The sequence below is a fragment of the Homarus americanus genome, unplaced genomic scaffold (assembly GCF_018991925.1).
Source record: "Homarus americanus isolate GMGI-L3 unplaced genomic scaffold, GMGI_Hamer_2.0 scaffold23598, whole genome shotgun sequence".
Taxonomy (NCBI): Eukaryota; Metazoa; Arthropoda; class Malacostraca; order Decapoda; family Nephropidae; genus Homarus; species Homarus americanus.
In genome coordinates, this window is record NW_024731054.1 from 604,243 (window position 1) to 618,537 (window position 14,295).

Sequence of the window (14,295 nt, forward strand, 5' to 3'; positions counted from 1 at the left end):
GCACCCCCTAGAAATGCATTTGCCAGCCCACAAGGTTAGCAGGAGGAACTTTGGTGGTTAATAAGGCTGGTCCACTGTTCCCACATTTCTACTTACAGGTGGGGTGCTCTCCGTGTGAGATACGGCTGACCGGGAAGGGGGAAGGTATGCTCCAGCACGGGAGTGCTTAGCGACACAATTTGTGTTGAAAGACCACGAGAGGGTTAAGCTTCCAACTCCATAAGTTTGTCTAAGCAACCCTCTTCCTTTGCAAGTGTTCATTTATCAGGGTAAATAACAGGTATCTTTTTCACAATAAAATTTAAAATATTCCAGCAAACATTTCAAATGCTTTTTAAGGTATGTATTCTCATACAGTAGTGTTGTTTTTAAGTATTGTATCTCAACTGATAGGTTTATTTATAATGCTCACTAGGGGTTAGATTCTACAAAACAAAACTTTTAAATATTCAGAATAAGCTGATTTATGTTTAAAGCTTTGGAGATGATAATCACTGGTAGAAAATATTCTGTGTGATTCTACATGTGGCCACTCCCTGAAGAGAAGTTTCCAGAAGGTAGAAGATAGAGATTTCTTATAAATGTCAGATACTGTATATTGTATAGACAGATTCTTCATTTATGAGAATTGTAGATGGATTTCTCATAAGGTGTGAGAGATAGTTATATTTCTCATAAGATGTAAGAGATTACAGAAATTCCTCATTCAAACAATTTCAGGGGTTTGAAGACTTGTGAAGAAATTTATGCTTATTTCAGGAAATAAACTAAAATTGTCATTGGTAAACTTTAATCTTAGAAAAACTGAAACAAATAATCATCTGAGGTTTTAATATTGTTGCCCCACTGGCCACAACAGCTGCTCCTCTTACAGAAAACTACTACTGTACAGTACAGTACTTAATTTTTCTCTGCTGAGTGAATGTAAGGAAGTCTGGCCTAATAAATATTAGTATTTATTACCTAAAGTTATGTACAGTGATAAGGCTTCTAGGTTAATGAGAACAATTACCTTGACCACTAATTCTCACCATTCTGACGTACACTCAGAATTTATCCCGGGCTCTGAGTTGTAAGTATGGCATGCAACCTGTGCACTGATGTCTCTTAAAGTAATACCGTATATACTGTACTGAAAAAAAGTCATTAATTAACACTAATTGTGCACTGAACCAATGAACAGCAACAGTATATGTAACAGAGAGAGCAGAGAGGAAATTAATAGTAAAAATGTACAATTCTAAATTATTCTTTCATTCAGAGAATTTTAATTAAAATATTTACATAAACAGTGCTCCACATATCATAAACAGCAGTTGTACAGTGAGTATATTAAGGTCTTTACATAAAAAAGCCATTTATGGAGAAAAACATTATTTTTAGTTTGTGCAGCATAGATGGTATCCTGTCCACCAATTTATATCTGTACCCAAAATGCAGGCAAATTTATGACTGATGGATCAAGTGTTAAATGTTTCATTAGCAAAAAATGAGACCTCACCTTACATATGCTGTGCAGTACTGAACAGTACAGTATACAGGTACCCATATTACAAATTCCGAATTCAAAAGTCAAACGATCTGTAAAAAGGTATAACAAAACATATGCACCCTAAATTGAGCCCTTGAAATGGCAGAAAATATCTTAAAAACAAAAACACATAAGAATTGGTCAATAATACCCCAAAGCAATTCAGTATGTACTGTATTGACAAAAAAAGGCTGAGATATTATCCAAATTCAGTACAAATATTTTCTAAAATAGTCAAGGAGCACCACCCCAAGAGAATAAGGTAGAGTACAGTACACTGCTTAATGATGTGGAAGTATTATAGATCTGAGGTAAACTTACTGAAGTGTGTCAGGATGGCACTTGTGACCTTAAAGAAACTGTTAAGGAAAAATATGAAGTTGTTTGCAGTCATTTTTCCCGCCTCTGCTAACAGCCGTGTAATATTTCAATGTGATTCTGATCTTTTAAAACGTTAGTTTTGCATAATGTAGTATTACTGATACGTAATTTGTCTTAGTATGCCTTATTGTGGGTAAAAATAAGTCTTTATTTAATGCATCCTCCAAAAGCGTGAATTTGCTACCAGTGTTTAACAATTAATTCATGTACTGTATAACACTTCTGATAAACTTCCTAAGTGCTTATGTTTGAAATAAAGAATGTACGGTATGTATCTTTATATAATTTAGCTAAATATCTTACTCATCAGAAATGGTCATCCCAACGATTATGAATGAACTCATTTAGAAATGCATCATTACTTCGGGACAAAATCGGACAGGTTTGCAACAGCCAATCAGATGTAACTCTTGAAAAGTGGGAGGGGCATATTTTCTCAGCTGGGAAAAAATGTACTATAGTATGCCATACAAGGATGACTTCCCCCCCCAATCCTACCCCCATTTCTAGCTGTTGCTGATATGGTGAGCAGGCGTACCAACTTGTGATAATGCATTGGGGATCATATCAAAGCACTTTGTGTAGCATTTCAAACTGTAGCGACGGAAAATCTGACAATACTTTTTTGTGGGACTGTACATTATGTATACATATAGACACTGCCACTAACTTTCTTAAAGTGATGTCAAGATAGCATAGGAACCAAAAGCCGTGTTAAGAAGAAAATAATCCAGAGACCATCACCAAGAGCGAACTTCACCCAAGCCAACACAACATTGTACCAAGGTGTACCGGGTATGTGTTTGATATTTACAACATATTAGTTGAAAGCACAATGGCTAGCATCCCAATAATGTACAGATACCTCTTCTAAAATCTTTTAAACGTACGTAAGTGTGAAAATTTCATACATTATATAGTCAGACAATGATATTCCACATAACTGATTCGCTGTAGAACTTAAGCATATAGAATGAATGAATTGTATTTAAGTTATATCCTGGAGATTAAAGTACAGTTCATTCTTTCACATAATACAGGAGGAGACTTAGGCTGTGCATTGGTTGACCTTTAATGCCCATGGCAGTACTACCAATATAAAACAAAACTTTTTATTCTTCCACTTATTTAGTAAGGCATAAATATATGACACATTAGACAAACTGCCATATGTGTAGCAAAATATATTACCAAATCAGTCATAGTTATTATCCCTGGATTAAACCTAAATCTCATGATCTGTCAATCCTCAGTATTATTCCTGCACCAGTGTTTCTTTCTAGTTGGGTCAGATTGCTCTATGTATACATTACCAGTTTTGACTGACATTGACAGAACATTTTGACCAGCCATTGTTGATGCAACCTATGACCAACGACCATTATCACTCTTTTAATATTACCTGTAATGTTAGTACAATATTTCCATTCATACCACATCATACATAGAAAGTAATCGGTGTCACACTACTACTTAAGAATACAGTACATTATTATGCACATGTTTAAGAGTTCTTTTGTACCAACACATGTCTAGGTAAATGGTCTGTACACATTCCTTTTTAGGCATTAATTCCAACACAACAGGTATTCATAAAATACTGCATAAACATTTTAACAAGACTACAAGAGAACGCAAAATTATAAAAACTACAGGGAAAATGCTGAAATCACAAATTTTCTGACTTTGATTATTTAAAAAAACTAATAAGATACCAATTTCATTTGTAACAACAGGACCCTATTGAGTTGGCTAATTATTATGTCCGAGCACTAGCTGTCCCGTCTCTCGGTCTCCCTGAAAGAGAAGTGAAGAAGTGGTTTATCAAGTGTTTTATGGTCGTGGATATAACATGCTACCCTAGAACATTTACATTCTTTCATTAATTCCAGATGACACTTTTACTCGAGTCATCCGTTTCATATTTTTTCTTCTGTATTCCCATTATTAAACCTGACTGTTCTCTGTTCTTAGGTTATGCATCCAGAAAATTCTATTGGGTTACTAACCACATTAACCTCTTGATATTGCAGTTATGATTAATTGAAATGATTAGTTTCACCTTCCACCTTCAACAAGAGCACCACCTCAGCTGTTCCTTCATCACTTCAGTCACTTGTCTGGTCATAACCTGAGACACCATAAGCCCAAACTTTAGTCCCAGCTGTTTGCTTAGTGGGTGTGAAGGTGTCTGTCCTGCAATCATCTGCTCCAACTAAAGTATGTAATTTTTGGTTGTCATTGTTATTGCATTTTACAGAGGTAAAGTGATTATCTTTAGAAATTTGCTTCCTTTTGGTGTCCTGATACAAAGATTTTTTTTTGGCATGGTCCAATTTGAATCTCATTAGCAAGTGAGTATAGAATGCGGGGGCCATCACAGTACAGTACTGTATCATGATGTAAATGAATTTTCAGTAACTCAACCTTTCATGCCAAGGCAGGATTGTCATCTAGCTGGGGATAAACCAGCCAATTCATGAACAGCCAGTTTTATGTGTCTGAAATGGGAGTTGGGATCTACTGCTTCAAGCTGATGGGTGGACAGGGTGTGGAACACTAGCCTCCACATACAGTAGAGAATTTTCTTCATTTTAGAAATTGTGGTCTGTTTTGTGTGTGTAACAACAAATTGGAGAACTCTTAAGGGGGCATATTCATCGATAAAATAAGTTCTGAGTTGTATGGAGAGTGATTTGGGTTTTTTAATTCATTTCCCAATTGTTTACCCACAATGGAACCCAATACTGTACTGTACTGAAGACAAAGCTCCATGTATTTCTTTATTTTTTCAATTAATAACTGCATCAATATACTGTAATATGCAATAAATATGTGAATTTTAAGATATTACAGTATGTATTTGTAAATTCTTCCCAGTTACTAAAATTATTTAGGCCTAATTGTAGAAGTTACTTGCTAGTATAAAAACAAGATTTGTGTCATTGAATATCATTAATTATTTTGAATTAAAAAAAATCAAAGTTCTTTACTGGATTCTTGTTCTCTGACTCTGATCATTGTAGCAGTCACAATCAGGGAGCAAGATTGGCCCTGACTTTGTATTTACAGTTTATTAAGTACAGTACACTACAGTGAACCCTCGCTTTACGCGGTTTCACTTTAAGCGTTTCTACATTTACGCGGTACCCTGCCAGAACCAGAATTCCCACTTTACGCGGTGCATCTACTCATATACGCAGGTGAAGTATAATTTTTTTATTTCGCTCATAAAATTCATACAAATTATCCGGCCAGAATATAATTTACATTGCTGGAATTCTTACAATTTGATGATCATTTTGAAAGTAAGCATCATAGATTTTGCATTAGACATACAAATTTTAGATCTAATGCAAGTATTTTGTTTACTCAGAGCAAATATGTTATCTTTTGTGCAAAATATATGACGTGTATATTCAAAATATTCCTGGTCTTGCAAGGAATCCAGCAATGTCAATTATATTATCCTAACTTTAGTCAGGTATTATTTATTACTAAAAATGTAAATATACTGTTATAACCCAATCATTTCTCTGGTAGGGAGGGAAGGTGGGGGTGATGGGTAGGGAGGGAGGGAGGGACCCAGGGAGCAGGTGGGAAGAGGGGGGGAGGTGGGGTATTTTGATTGACAGATAGTATTTCGGTAAGTATATTTTGTTTATTTATTGAAGATATTTGTTGTAGCTCATAAAATTCATACAAATTACCGGGCCAGAATATAATTTAATTTCTGGAATTCTTACAATTTGATGATCATTTTGAATATAAACATCATAGATTTTGCATTAGACATACAAATTTTAGATCTACTTTAAGTATTTTGTTTACTCTGAGTAAATGTTATCTTTTGTGCAAAATATATGACATTTATATTCAAAATATTCCTGGTCGTACAAGGAATCCAGCAATGTCAATTATATTATCCTAACTTTAGTCTGAGGTATTATTTATTACTAAAAAGGTAAATATTCTGGTTTCTCCCAAACATTTCTCTGGTAGGGAGAGTTGGTGGGGGGTGGGGGGGAGGGAGGGACCGACCGACCATCTGGCGAGGTTGGAAGAGGGGGGGAGGCAAGGTGGGGTACTTTGATTGACAGATAGTGTCGTGAAGAATATTATTTTTTTTTATTAACTGAAGATATTTGTTTTAGCTCATAAAATTCATACAAATTACCCGGCCAGAATATAATTTACATTGCTGGAATTCTTACAATTTGATGATCATTTTGAATATAAACATCATAGATTTTGCATTAGACATACAAATTTTAGATCTAATGTAAGTATTTTGTTTACTCTGAGTAAATATGCTATCTTTTGTGCAAAATATATGACATTTATATTCAAAATATTCCTGGTCTTACAAGGAATCCAGCAATGTCAATTATATTATCCTAACTTTAGTCTGAGGTATTATTTATTACTATACCTTAAAATCTAGTGGTTTTCCCCCAAACATTTCTCAGAGAGGGAAGAGCCAGCGAGTGTGAGAAGAGGGGGTGGGAGTTGAGTCCATTATTTGAATGGACATTAACTTGGCGACTGTATTTCTCTATTTCTCTTGAGTATTAATTGTGTGCATGTACCATCATAAAATTAAGATGTTATTTTTACTAGAACATAGGTATTGTGTCGGAAAAAGTGGAGTTTCGGGGTCAGCCGGTCTCTATTTCATTTAATCCCATATGTTATGTTGTTCACGTTACTGTACGCCATTAAATTTAATAAAAAATTCTTATTTGTGAAGGTGAAATAGCCCCGACTTTACTCATAAATTCAGTATCATAATTCTCTATTTCTACTCTTTATATTTGATAAAATGGATTATTATATTTCTCCTCTACCTTCATACATGTACCTTTTTATACCTGTGTGTTTGCTTATTATATTACTGTACAATATTCATTAAATTAATTAATCTATTTTCCACTTGTAGCATATGATGGGTTTTCATATATCTTTGAACAGTTGTGTTCCTTATTGTAGCTGTTCCACAACCTATATTAGAGCTTTTATCTTCTTCACCACTGATTGGCTTGTTAGCCTATTTTTACAAGAATTCAGTGGCATCTTCCTCTACAGGTATCCCCTGACTTACGATCTCCCTATATACAATATTTCGCTTTAATGACGGTGATGTATAATGATAAAAAATCACAGGGATGGTGGTCATCATCCGACCAATGTAGAATATGGAGGCCGCCACCCGGTGCACTACAGTTTCAAACTTTGTTCCACGATGATAATACATGATCATTGGTCAGTATCGGTGTTGTTAATTATTATTATTATTTTTCTACTTAATATTGAGAGAACATCACTTATGTTAACATTGTACTCTGTTTTGGTGAATTTGAAGTGATTTTTGCTATGTTTTTGAGACTGTAAAGTACTTCGCCTCTGTTGTTGTGAACATGATGTGAGCAGTGTTGGCCGCAATAACGTTATCATTGTTCGCTCTGTTTTTGTGACAAATGCTTTTGCTCTGTTTTTGTGACTGTGAACTGAGCAGTGTAACTTTGTAAATGTCTGGGAAGACCAAGGTATCCACAACAACCGTGTCTCTGAGGTGAAGCTTGACATTGTGAAACAGCTGGAGACTCCCCAGAGACTGTGTGGGAGTCAGAGTGGCATCTCCACTCCACTTTGAAGAGTCCCCTTTGCCTTGAAGGGGACAATAAAATGTAATGACGACAAGACTTGTTCTTAATGATGTCGTGAGTGTTGTTTAATTGTGTTGTAAGCATAGTATTACAGTAGTGTAGGAATTATATTTTCGGTGATACATGTGGGTATCCTACTGGCTGGTAACGTATCCCATTGAACCCCATGATATAATGATCCCGATTTGCGATATTTCAACCTGCAATGAGTATTTCAGGAATGTAACCCCATTGTTCATTTCCTTTCACATATATATTTTGATACAGCTAATTCGACTCTTTTTGTTTTTGTGTGTACGTAATCTCAAGTGCAGAATCTACAAAGAGAGCTCTCCACATACACCCCTCCACGAACATAATGGGAAATATTGTACCAGTAAAATTCTAAACTAGACAACATATATCAGGGACTTACTTGTTGTAGGTAAGTCATCTTAGTCACAGATGGGCATGAGAGCAAAAAAGAGAAAGACAGATAGAGACAAAGAAAAGTCCCTGTTAAACCAGTAGAACAGAGGTGATGTATCAAAGTGACTCAGTTCTTACTGCAAAATGGAAATGAAACTGATTGAACGGTTGTGTGCAATACAGTAATTGTAAACTCAGGATAATGGGAAGTGAAACTCTAATTTAGATAAATTTATTGGGGAATTGAATGACAAACTAAAATAAACAGATAATGTGCAATACAATACAATATTCAGTACAGTACTCACAAATTGAGGTTAACCGGAAGTGAAGTGAAAAATTATAAATTTATTTGCGAATTGACTGACAAACTAAAATGAACAGATAATGTGCAATACAATATTATACTCACAAATTGAGGATAATAGGATGTGAAGCTATTCACCGGGGAGCTAAATGACAATTTAAGACTGATAGATAAAGTGTAATACAGAGTTTCTGGTTTGTAGTGAACTTCTATGAATAAAGAAATGCATTATTTACCTTAATTCAGAGTAAAAAAAAAGAGAATCATTTAGAAAAAGATGCTCTGGGTGAAAATGCATTTTTATTCTGGAAAGAAATATATGCACAAAAACAGAAAAGGATATGAACTTACAGTGAGAGGGAGTCTGTTTTCTTGGTAGTTTTCTTAAATCTGATGTAACTCACTGAATTATTCACAAGCATTAAACAAAAATTCATAAGCATTTGGGTTTTAGTTCAGAGAGCTTTTAGAAACACAATTGTATAAAATAATGTCCCCCATTTCCCTATGCGTGATAAACAGTAACTCAGGAGATTGGATCATGGGAGAGGGATTGGCACTACAGTTTATCTCGTCTAAAAGCATAACTACTACATAAGTACAATGTCTAGATCAGAACATGGATGGTGTTTGTGACTGTCTGATGTATATATTGATGCTATTATTCCATCCATGTAGGCGGGCAAGAATATATGGGAAGAGCAAGTGCTTTATGACTTAGCAATTACAGTGATATTCCGGGTAACCAGACGACTCTCTCAAAGCCGGAAAAATATCCCTTATCCCCAGAATTTTCCGGGTAATGGAAAGTTTTTCTCGGAATTTACAGAAAATGCGCCTGATTTTCATCTCTCAAACCCGGAAAAAACTCGCCCATCCCAGGAATTTTCCAGGTATTGGGAAAATTTTCTCAAAATATTCCGGAAAATGTGCCCCTCGGAAAATTTTCCCCAAAGCCGGAATTTTCCAGAAAATTACGGCTTTGGGAATGATTTTCCGAGAAAATTTCAATTCCAGCTATAGGAGAGTTCCGGGTTTGAGGGATTCCGGCTAACGGAGATATTACTGTATTCCTCTTCTCTCAGACACAAGTTAACTAATTGATAGGAGAAAGTTAGATTACCTTTCCATTCTTTATCAGGTCCAAAATCATTCACATCCTCAAGTGGGTTAATCTTTCATCTAAATTACTGTACTTAAGCATTGGTTCAATTTGTTTACTTTATCACAAACACCATTTATTGATTGAACTTCAATATATTAACTCCAAACTACAGTATATACAGGTACCTCTATTCACCATAACACCAACACTATCTAATATCTAATAAGGCCCATATATCAACTCCAATTAAGTTAATACAATTGTTACTTACTGGCACAAGCACCATTATACACCTTGAAGTCATCTACTGTGAAGCCACCGTTGAATGAACTTCCCTCGATGACTATTTGGAAGCGAGTCCCAGATACAAGGGCAACTTGTGCAAACTCCCATTCAATAGTCTGTTGTAGTTTATAGTTCCAGATCTGTAAATGGAGAAACTCCTAAGTTACTTTCTACTGTAAAGAATAAAACTGCACTCCCTCAGAATGTGAGTTGTGTCTGGAACTAACAGATGTTGCTTAGGATTTGTTCATAGTTGATTCTTTTGTTACCTTGTCTTGTAGTCTTCAGTAGTGCTTTATTGTCATTATATACATTCCTTTTTTATAGTATTTCTGGTTCATATTTAAGCTTTCATATTTACTAATAATCTTATATTTGTAGAATACATAAGGGACCATCACTCTCCTAATAATAATAACATTAATAATATAAAATTTAGAGCAGTGCTTAATAAGATTTTAATTAACTTTCCTCTGTAAACAATAACTTACCAGAATATCATCTGTGAGGTCATTTATGAGCTGGTTATTGTCATCCTGAGCAGGTCGTTGGAAGAGCTTAAGTGTGGTATTGTTGTCGGCACCGAAACCTGCAAACCAGAAGGTAAAGCAGAAGGGAGATCGGTCAACTGAAGGCTCCATCACTGGGGACACAAGCTGCAGACGCTGGGTTCGTGAGTTGAGATTGAAGACGTCAAAGTAGAGGTAACCAGCTGTTCAGTGGAAAAAAAAAGAGAAAAAATTGATAATGGCTCAGCACAAACTATTGGGACAATTTCTGATTGATGGATCAATACATATACTGTTCCTATAATAGTACCATGTTCAGTGGCACAAAGACTGTAACACCTAGTGAAGGGTTGCATAAAGAAACTGCAAATATTAATACTGTACTGTATACTCCAGCTGAACAGGAAAATGAAAAAACTGAAGAAACACCTGCAAAAAATTACACCTGACCTGAAGCCCCATAAGTGTGGTCCTTCATGTTGATGGGTCTGCGGATAACAGAGGCACTGGTCCAGTAGAAGTCAGGGTCAGAGGTGAGGTTTCTCCAACCACAGGAGCCTCGAGTGAAGGTGCAGTCACCAGCTCGAACTACAGCTGCTTCTGGAATTGCTATAACGGCGGGGTAATGTGTAAGTTATCATTCACAAGAGTTAAAAGTACTGTACACTATACAGGATTTCCATTTTTGATGTGGGTTTGAGAGACAAATATGATATCCATGATACTTTTAGTTTGAACCCTTCCAAATCTTATGGGTGACCTTCAAGATGGTATTCTTTTGTTGTGGATGATAAATGAGTATTTTACATCAACTTTTATGGTCACTAAGATAAGAGGTTATTCTCAGTGTTGCTCACTAGAAAGAGAGATACTGTATGTCTTGAAGCCTTGGAAATATTGAGCTTAGTATGTATCCATTGACTGTTTCACTTTTACTGACTTTTACCACTTCTTTTCTCAAAACAATTAAGAATTTGTTTGTCATGCTTAAATGTACAATATGAAACCATAATACTATGTAGTACATTCAACATTTTTTTTAAGTACTAAAACTTACTTGGACAGTTGCCCTCAAAGATGCTGATGTCATCAAGAGCGATGGTTCCTTTACTGTCAGCAGCTCCCCACACACCTTCAAACACAACCTACAAGAAGAGAAAAATGAAGGATCAATCCTGAAAGTCCTTTTTATGGCTGAGTCCAGAATCAGGTGGCTTCAGTAAATGCACTCACAAAGCCTTGATATTGGTGGCTAAATCAACTATGGCCTTAAAACAGGGAATTTTGGAGCCAAGGCTTTTTCATCATGGAGCACAGAGAGAGTAGTAGGTTGGTTAAACACAACATGTAGCCTGTCTTCTGGGTTGGACATACACATCTTCCAGGTTTCAGTCCTCATTTATACCCGAAAGACTTTTACACCATCCATGTGAGGAGGGAAGGTTGTAAGCCACCTAATTCTGGTCATGGCTGTGAAATTGGATTTCTAGATCAATTCTTAATTCTGTATACTTGTACTGTTCTGTATATTGCCAGCCATCTTTGGCTCAAACTTTTACAATGTTATTGGGGTATTACAACCAAAGTAATGGCTGCCTCTGTCCCCAAAACAACATATGCAATTATTTTTTCCTAATTTTTGTACCTTGAAGTCTCCATCAGCTCTCAGTGGAGCTTGTCCAAAGTACCAAGTGAGTCCCTGGAAATTCTGCAGTGACCAGATGGGTGTGAGGACGATGGAGCTCTTGTCATCTTCTCTCATCAAGAAGGCGCTCAAGGAACCAAGATTGGGTTCTGCTTCACCCAGGGGTTCAAACATCAAGTACCTGAGAAATGGATACCAGTACTGTACAGTACAAACATCAAACTAACATGAAAGGGTACACAAAACAGAGTTGAAAATACAAGACAAACAAGATGTCAAATGCAGGTCTTCAAATGTGCTGACTTTTGAGAAATGCCGAGACATATTGGGCAGATGAAGATATCATATACAAATAACTGTACAGAGCTGAGAATATTATATACAATGGTCCAAAAAGTATTCAGTAAACATGATAGAAAATAAAACAGTTGGTAGCCTTCATGTTTTAAGTAAAATTATACAAGTGTTATCAACAGTTACTCACCAGAACGAAAGACATTTAATCTGACGTTGACCTTTCATGACTGGAGACAGTAGCCAGGCCCGGTCACCCTCCAGTTTTCTCTCTGGGTTCTCCAGGGCCACGTAGAAACCTGTGCAGGGGAAGGATTGAGATTTAAATCATGATTAACTTAATTTTAGGGTAGTGTTGTTTTTTTCTGACATCCAATCAAAGATAGTACAGTAGGCTCTCGCCAATAACGACTTCCACAATAACGTTTTCGACAATAACGGTAAGTTACAATAGATACCCATTTTCGATAATAACGTCTGGATTCTCTTGAATAACGGAAATTTCGCGGGAAGCGTCCGAGCCCATCAATGATCGCGTTTGTTTGCTGCCATGTTGATGACGTAGTTGTCCGGTCCGTCTCACTCTCACACACGCTCAGTGGAATACAGCACTGCGCCCACATGCGAGATTTTTGCCTCTATAACCAGTGGTTGTTAGGGTCAGTGATCAATAATGGCTTCCGCATTTTTGCCTGTGGGGGCTAGGGGAGGTGGTGGAGGGAGTGATTTGCCACCTGAATGACTGGGAATTTTTAAAGTGAGGGAATATTAAGAGGAACTTAGAGGAGACCAAGAAGAGTATTGCGCTGGCTAAAAATATTTCGGTAGTGATGGAAATGCGAGGCGAGCTATGAATGATAAAGGCGATAGAAACAGGTTGTTAGTGATAACCGAGCATTTTCTTGTGAAATGGTTAGCTTGTAGAATGAAAGACAGTGCAAGTGTTAGCGGCCCTCATACGGAACAATCATCACACCAAGCACCTCAAAAACTCCCCCAAGCTAAGTGTTATATTACTCAAACTCTTTATTTTGATGATTGAATAACAATTCTTTTTATTTCAGCTAACATAAAGTGTTAGGAGGGCTTCAAGGGGAAAAAATGGGTGAAATTCTTGTGGCGGCGGCACCAATAAACCCTTTTTACATGTATTTTAATGTCACACAAATAACGTTTTCGCTAATAACGGTGTTTTTCAGGCACCTATTAAACGTTATTGGTGAGAGTCAACTGTAGGAGGTGTTGGTGGTACAGCAGTTACATGTGTAACTCTCACCAATTTGTCAAGGGTTTGCGGACACATGTGAGAAGGGTGTTATCCAGTGTGACCCTACTAAACATCAAAGGTTTCCTGGTTTCCTTCTATACTAACACTGGATAGGCCAACTGCCTGAATGGCAGTTGAAATTCCCCATTGTTTGGGAATATTTAATTAAATAAAGTATTTAATTATTCTTGTATTTATGATAAGTCGTGTATTTCCCCTCAAAACACCTCTCTACTTCTTTTTCTCAACCCATCATATCAACATACCATGCTGGTTACCGGTGGAGTGATCGGTGGTGGGGAACACAAAGTTAGACGCCTTCACTCGTGAGAAGTCCAGATCATCCACTTGCTGCCTGAGGTTGGGGTTGGTCCAGCCACACGTGTCATCCTCAAAGGTGCAGTCTCCTGAGGTGGGCGGGGAGGCCACGGTTGGGAGCGCTTGAGGGTGGGAAGTTTGAAGAGATTTAAGTCATATACCTAGTGAACATCCACTATATAATTACTAAAGAATGAGCATCAAATAACAGATCTCCTGATGAACAGACACCCAAGCTTATTTTACCTGAAGATTAACCACCCTAATGCTAATTTAACCCCTTTGGCTGAATACAGTGTTTAATCTTCAGGTGAAATAAGCTAGGGTGTCTAATCTTCAGGTACAGTAATCCCAAATAACACTCCGCATACTAAGTGTTCTTCTAGCTTGTATATGAACGAGGAATTTTTTTTTTCAGGATTAGTACACGGGCACAGGTCAATGACTCACATCAGGGCCTGTGGGCAAAATGATGTAACGAGAGTGAGTATGAGTGGAGTAACAACTACAGGAGAATGACGAGACTAATCCCAGGCATTAGGAACCTTGAGTACAGAGACAGGTTAAAGGATCTTAATT

The 14,295-nt window shown here is 36.7% G+C and overlaps 1 protein-coding gene across 1 annotated transcript in view; it reads right to left on the bottom strand.

Annotated features, from left to right (window-relative positions):
- Positions 1-784: 784 nt before the first annotated feature.
- LOC121867460 (MAM and LDL-receptor class A domain-containing protein 1-like) overlaps positions 785-14,295 on the bottom strand; it is a 55,313-nt gene continuing 41,802 nt past the window's right edge. The window contains exons 10-17 of the mRNA XM_042367371.1: positions 13,665-13,838; positions 12,322-12,430; positions 11,838-12,018; positions 11,250-11,337; positions 10,643-10,801; positions 10,175-10,395; positions 9,670-9,823; positions 785-3,709 (exon numbers count right to left, since the gene is read on the bottom strand). Coding sequence (XP_042223305.1) covers positions 3,672-3,709; positions 9,670-9,823; positions 10,175-10,395; positions 10,643-10,801; positions 11,250-11,337; positions 11,838-12,018; positions 12,322-12,430; positions 13,665-13,838 — 1,124 coding nt within the window. The 3' untranslated portion in view covers positions 785-3,671. The remainder of the gene's footprint in view (positions 3,710-9,669; positions 9,824-10,174; positions 10,396-10,642; positions 10,802-11,249; positions 11,338-11,837; positions 12,019-12,321; positions 12,431-13,664; positions 13,839-14,295) is intronic.